The sequence below is a fragment of the Sinohyriopsis cumingii genome, chromosome 10 (genome assembly GCF_028554795.1).
Source record: "Sinohyriopsis cumingii isolate HCF-2022 chromosome 10, ASM2855479v2, whole genome shotgun sequence".
NCBI classification, from domain to species: domain Eukaryota; kingdom Metazoa; phylum Mollusca; class Bivalvia; order Unionida; family Unionidae; genus Sinohyriopsis; species Sinohyriopsis cumingii.
Genome location: NC_142970.1, coordinates 47,257,925 through 47,265,070, shown reverse-complemented (window position 1 = coordinate 47,265,070; position 7,146 = coordinate 47,257,925). Strand labels below are relative to the sequence as shown.

At 39.7% G+C, this 7,146-nt stretch overlaps 1 protein-coding gene across 1 annotated transcript; it reads left to right on the top strand.

The window, feature by feature from the left end:
• On the top strand, positions 1–642 carry LOC149789995 (protein CFDP2-like). Its single transcript, XM_089973156.1, has one exon. It carries the CDS (start codon positions 1–3, stop codon positions 640–642), a length of 642 nt encoding a protein of 213 aa, XP_089829282.1.
• Positions 643–7,146: the final 6,504 nt, after the last annotated feature.

Sequence of the window (7,146 nt, the reverse complement as noted above, 5' to 3'; positions counted from 1 at the left end):
ATGCTTGCCCTAAAATATCTGGCCAGCATACCGCGGCTGGCAAGATCATCCATATCCGCGGTCGAAATAATCAAAGAAAAACTTATTATTGGAGCATGGAACATCCGTACTCTCATGGACAAAGAGAACGTAGCAAGACCACACAGGAGAACAGCTCTAGTTGCTAATGAGCTTTCCCGCTACAATATTGACATTGCAGCCTTGAGTGAAACCAGGTTCGCAGAGGAGGGTTCTCTTACTGACCTAGCAAGCGGCTGCACATTTTTCTGGAAAGGGAAAGCCCAAAATGGGGACAGGATCCATAGAGTCGCCCTGGCTATCAAATCATGTCTTCTGAACCAGCTTCCAGAAATGCCTGTTGGAACCAATGAGAGGCTAATGAAATTGCGAATACCTATCAGCCACAAACGCCATGCAACAATCATCAGTGCATACGCCCCTATCCTATCGAGTCCAGCAGAAGCCATCGAGCAGTTCTATACCGACCTCAGCTCTGTACTTAGCTCAGTTCCAGCTGACGACAAGATCATACTACTGGCGGATTTCAAAGCCCGTGTTGGCTGTGATTATGCTCGATGGAAAGGTTCTTGGCAAACACGGTGTCTGCAGAATGAACAACAACGGCCTCCTCCTACTCAGTAAATGCGCAGAATTTAACCTCCTAATCACAAACTCGATGTTCATAATGACAAACAAACACAAGAACTCCTGGATGCACCCCAGATCTCGCCAATGGCACTTAATCGACTATGTAATAGTCCGTCAGCGTGATGCCAAGGATGTCCTCATCACCAAGGCCTTGCGAGGAGCAGAATGCTGGACAGACCACAGACTTGTCCGAACTACCCTACAGCTACACATTGCCCCTCATCACATAAGACGTCCTAAACTTGTGCGCATAGCCTTCAACATTGTCAAACTCCAGCAGCCTTCCACCAAGCTCAATTTCCAGAAGAGACTAGATGACAAGCTGTCATCAAACGGACCGATATGTGGAAATGCCTCCGAAAAATGGAACAAGCTCAGGGACACGATAAGAGAAACAGCTATGGCGACCCTGGGCCCAAAGAAGCGAATCCATCAAGACTGGTTCGACGAGAACAACGATGCCATTGAAGATCTTCTTGCCAGAAAGAACAAAGCAATCATTGACTGGCAGAATGACACAAACTCTATCAACATAAAAGACCGCTTCAAATTCTATCAAGCTGAGGCTCAGAAGGATGCATGACAATTGGTGGGAAAAGAGAGCTGATGAAGTGCAAAGCTATGCTGACACTAACAACTCCAAAGAGTTCTATAACGCCATCAGGTCAATCTTCAGCCACGCAAAGTACAGCTCTGCGCACTTGCTCGCTGCAGATGGCATTACACTAATAAAGGACAAGAATGGCATTAAGGAAAGATGGAAAGAACACTTTAGTCAGCTCCTAAACATGCCCTCATCGGTCAGCCAATCTGTTCTTCACCAAATACCCCAGCAGCCAACGCACGACCAAACTGGATATTCCACCAACGATGGAGGAGTTGAGGAGGGCTATTAAACAAATTAACTGTGGCAGGGCACCTGGAAAGGATTGCATCCCAGCGGATGTTTGCAAACTCTCAGTGAACAGACTCTGGAGGCATTCCACGATGTGCTAATCAGCATATGGACGGAAGAAGAGATGCCAAACGACCTCAGGGACGCATCAATCATGACCGTCTATAAAAATAAAGGCACACGTGTGGACTCTAGTAAATACAGAGGCATCTCCCTGCTGTCCATAGCTGGCAAAATACTTGCTCGCATCATCCTCAACAGGCTTATTGCGGCAGTGTCAGAAGAAAACCACACCGAGTCTCAGTATGGTTCTCGCCCAGGCCGCAGCACCGTTGACATGATCGTCGCAGTGAGACAAGTCCAGGAGAAGTGCCTTGAGCAGAACATGAATCTGTATGATGTCTTCGTGGACCTGACAAAGGCTTTTGATACAGACAACAGAGACGCACTGTGGGTAGTGCTCAAGAAACTTCGTTGTCCTCAGAAGTTTACCAACCTCATTCGGCTCCTCCACGTTGACATGACCGGAGAGATTCTCTCAGACGGTGAACCCTCTGAGAAATTCCCAATATCTAATGGTGTCAAACGGGGCTGTGTATTTGCCGCGATACTCATCAACCTCTTCTTCGCACAGGTACTGTTCCATGCCATCCGTGACCTTGCCATTGGCATCTACATTAGGTATCGCCTGGATGGATCAGTGTTTGATCTCCGTCCCATAGCTGCATAAACAAAGAAGGTGGAAAGACTCATCATTGAAGCACTCTTTGCAGATGACTGTGCCATCATGGCCCATGAAGAGACTCACCTACATGCAATCATGGACAGATTTTCTGACGCCTCCAACTTATTTGGACTCACAATCAGCCTAGGAAAGACAGAAGTCCTCTTCCAGCCCGCCCCAACCACTGTCCCCTCACAACCCTGTATCACCATTGGCGACACGCAGCTGAAGAATGTGGACAGTTTCAAATACCTTGTCAGCACAATATCTAGTGACGGCTTCCTGGACAAAGAAATCACTGCGAGGATCCAAAAAGCCAGTCAAGCACTCAGACGACTTCGAACCAAGGCTTTACAGCACAAGGACATACGCCTGTCAACAAAGATGAAAGTGTACAATGCAGTTGTCCTCACGTCTCTCTTGTATGGCTGTGAAACGTGGACACTCTACCGAAGACATATCAGTCAGCTGGAACAATTCCACCAGCGCTCCCTGAGATCCATTATGCGGATCAAGTGGAAGGACCGAATCACCAACCAGCAAGTCCTTGACAGAGCCAACACAACAAGCATCGAAGCCAAACTAATCCAGGCCCAGCCTCGTTGGACTGGTCATGTCATCCGCATGGATCAAAGCAGAATCCCAAAGCAGTTGTTCTAGGGCGAGCTAGCCCAAGGAAACCGAAACCAAGGCCGCACTCATAAGAGCTACAAAGACAACCTCAAGATGAATATCAAATTGACAGACCTCCAACCCCGCCAGCTCGAGCTAGCTGCCTTAGACAGAAGCTATTGGTAAGCGCTGACCAAAAAAGCCTGTTCCACCTTTGAGGATGACCGCGACCAGCGTCTTGCTGTAACTCGGGAGAGACGTCACAGAACTGTATCACAAATACCACCAACCACCGGTGTCCTATGCGCCACCTGCAACCGCCTGTGTGCATCGGAATTTGGGCTCAGGAGCCACATGCGCGTCCACCGTTGAATGAGATTGCACAACTTGTCTTCCTCGACTCGAGAGACTACCATTAATGTATGTATGTATGTATGTATGTATGTATGTATGTCTGTATGTATGTATGTATCTATGTATGTATGTATGTATGTATCTATGTATGTATGTATCTATGTATGTATGTAACTAGCGCTGACTTTTCGAAATACACAGTATAGATAATTTACCGGGTAAGGCATATTGTGTAATATGGGACAGCTCAAATAGTAATAAATGTGATATTACATAGTTTAATTGGTTTGATCCTCTCATGGTTAGATTAGCGGAAAAGAACAGATCGCAACATATATAATAGAACCTTTGTTTATTTATTTGAATTTCATGTTCCACACAGCTTACATGTGAGAAAAGCAGAAATGCCTTATATGCACTGGTAATAAATAAGTAGTTTTTAGATGTGGAAGGCATTTTTAGATTGCTGTAATGCGTCGTTTTCATATCTGATTTTATTCTCCTCTACTATGAAACAGTTACATACAATTGCCTCAAATAACCTTTATAAACTTTACAAAGGTATAATAACATAGCTACCGTCATTATCATTCATCTTCTCTCCAAGATCAGACTTCAATTTATGTACCACTTTTTGCAGAATTGTGACTTTGAATTAGTCTCTTTTTGCCAAGTATTCGTTTCCTTTCAGTAATTTAACCTGTTTATAAATATGTGCTTTTCAATTTCGCAATAGGCACGGGAATAGCTTAAACTTCTATGAATATATGAAGATGTGTAAATTAAACATTATCCTGCAGCAATATTTTCTGATTAAATATAAATACAGTTTTGCTTTCTGCATGTAGTGCTTGAAGGAACGAGATCAAACTTTTATTTTTCAGCACACTTGATTTGTTTTATGTGTTTGTGCATTTTATTAACTTTTGTAAATTTGATCTTTCTGCTTGCTTCTTTGTTTTTTTAATGTTTACTCTCAACGAGCATGGGCACAGTACACCGTAGTATTTGATCTAAGCCCAGCTGAGATGCGTTTCGGAGCTTTCAGCAGAAACGAGGTCCACCCTTTGGTTTTGTTCAGGTGTATTAAGATCGGTTTTGCTGAAAACAAACGGATTCATGTTTATAGTTCACCTCTACAACGATCATTCAAACATAAAAATGTTAACTGAGGCTGAGCTAAATCGCAATCCTAGTTATATTACTCCCCAAAAGATCCACTGATCCAGTAAACCGAGTTTCGATTCTGACTTAATTACGACCTCAGTTATAAATGTTCATTAATGGTGTCATTAGGACTAAATGTGACCATGGAAGAGTCCAATATTTCCTTCTATTCCCGTTACAACCTGTTGATCCAATAAAATTGTTTTTATAGCCTTCTTTGTAGCCTTTAATTCCATGAACGACTTTTACAAATATACAATTTGTACGAGAATCATAACTATGTGGCTATCTATATTATCTGTTAAGTACTCCTACCGAAGATAGCAACAATTATTTCATGCTTTCAAATATTTGAACAGAATAATAATGTTCTAAACAAAAGAAACTTTTTATGAGATCAAAAGATAATGAATAAGATAAATACAACTTGTTTTAACAACCTGATCATAACATGAGTTGACTAAGATAAAGTAATTTAGGACGATTGGGAATTAGCATTAAGCAGTCTATGGGAAACTAACACTAAGGGTAAGTCTTTATATTTCTATAAAGTGGTTGATCTTAATCGCGGTTTTTATGTTTCCATTAATAACAATGGTAGTGATCAATAATTGAAAACATTACATGAATCTAGGACAATCAACATTACGTCCTAGGTTTACTTTGAGGGGCTAGCCCAGTGTCTACAGAAAATTAACTTTTCGCCTTCATGGTGAAAATACAATCAATCAGCTACTATCCAACACCTCACATATACTACCCAGTACCCAACATTTACTATACAGCACGCAAAGTGTAGTAATCACTACTTCGATATTTACTATCAAACATACGTTGGCTGAAATGAAGACTTTGTGTGGGAGTGCTCCTGTCTTGGAAACATCTTTTACAAGTATATACTATTACGACTCTTTAGTCTTACAATAAGTAATTTGAAAAGAGTGAGAAACAACAAACTTTGTAAAATTTAACAAACAATTGATTTCCCAGGAATAGAAAGTGACTATGTAAATCAAGGAACTTACGGTATTGCGAATTAAATCCCAAAGAATTACAGACACACGTTCTAATGATTAAACTTCTGAATCAACTTTAGAGGCAATACAGATTAAATCTAACGTTGGAAGTGTTGATGTATATGTTGTGGCCCATGTAGTGGTGATGTGCAAACAGTCTTTGTTTGAATCACAATAATAAATCCAAGAATATGTCCTTATTTGAATTTTCACTATAAATTCAAGCCTCTATTTCCTTGAATTTTATTTTTGATGAGCACTTTTTATTTCTAATAAATAAATAATTTGAATAAATAAATTATAGTCCGAATTTATTTACTGGACACAAAAATATTATAATTGATTCATCTAAGATCTTAAAACACGAATGAATAATTTCTAGAAAACAGGATTGTATATTCCTCAGCTTTACCTCTGGTCACAATCAGCATTATTCAACAAAAACTATTATGTAATGATAGGTTCTTAATGTTTACAAAAATAATCTTTGTTAGAAATTAGCACAATAAAGGTCGACAAGGCAACCACTGAGAAAAGAAAATACACTATGGTTAGAGCATGAAAGACAGTTTGTAAGAGCAAGAATCTAAAATCTCAAGAGCGTGGAGGAAGTAAATTTTGAGTTATCATTAATACTGGAGTAGTGGCAATGACAATATCCAACTTTATGTCAACGTCGGTGTTAGTATCCTCATAACCTGAGCAATATCACCACTAACGTCGTCTGGGCACCATATCAATGTTTGCATTTTAGAAACGTTTGTTACGTTATTTTGGATTAGAAAGATCTGATTATGTAGCGACATAATAGCTGTAGTGGTAAGGAAATGGAAGCTGACTAATGCCTCACAAGTACACTTACGATATATTGGTGCATTTTGTTGCTATAGGCAACAAAATGAGATCAAATATCATTTGAATGATATTTGGAACTTGATATGAAAACGTCATGTAATTTACAGTTTCTGTTCGTTCATATCTTATTTCTTGCCATCAGCAGGTTAAACATTAAAACTCAAGTTGTAATAAATATAAAGTGTCCTCTTAAATTAGGCAACATCTTACTTTATATGGTAAGACCTTAAACGAACAACATTTGAGACAGGAGATTGATTTCTACAAAATTATCATTAAACCACATTTGACACTGCATCTCAGGTCTATGAACCGATTACTGTAGTAACGGGTGTCTGACTCAATGGCATCATATGCTAAATCAAAAGGCTTTCTTGTAGCAGACCGAATAAATAACTGACAGCTTTGCTTCCTAATAGACGTCATCAATTTATATTCAAAAAACTTATTTCTGAACAAGATTTTCTACTCCAAAATATTTAACTCTTCTCTAAATTTTGTAGCCTTTTACACCACACAGTGAATAATAGCTTTAATACAGTACCCACCTATATTAAGGCTGCATGGAAACTGGCTATATAGTTACAAAAAAGTAACTAAGGAATATGTAGGCACGGTCTAAGCTGACAAAATTATATTATATTATCACGGTATAATATCAAACTGATGTACAATTTAGCAAATTACACCACAACTCCCAAACTTCAACTCCCACGCATGTGATTAAATGCTTGAACTTTAATCAGTGCATATATCTCTGGATCAATAGCTATACTGTATGTGAGCGTGCGTGTGTGATTTTGTTTTTTAATTTTTTTTTAACAATTCTGCAATCATATTGCTACAATGTCTGCGTGGCAGTTCATAGTGATGTA

Bases quoted from the DNA above. Each gene is read 5' to 3' on its own strand.
- LOC149789995 (XM_089973156.1), top strand. From the start codon at position 1: ATGCTTGCCCTAAAATATCTGGCCAGCATACCGCGGCTGGCAAGATCA.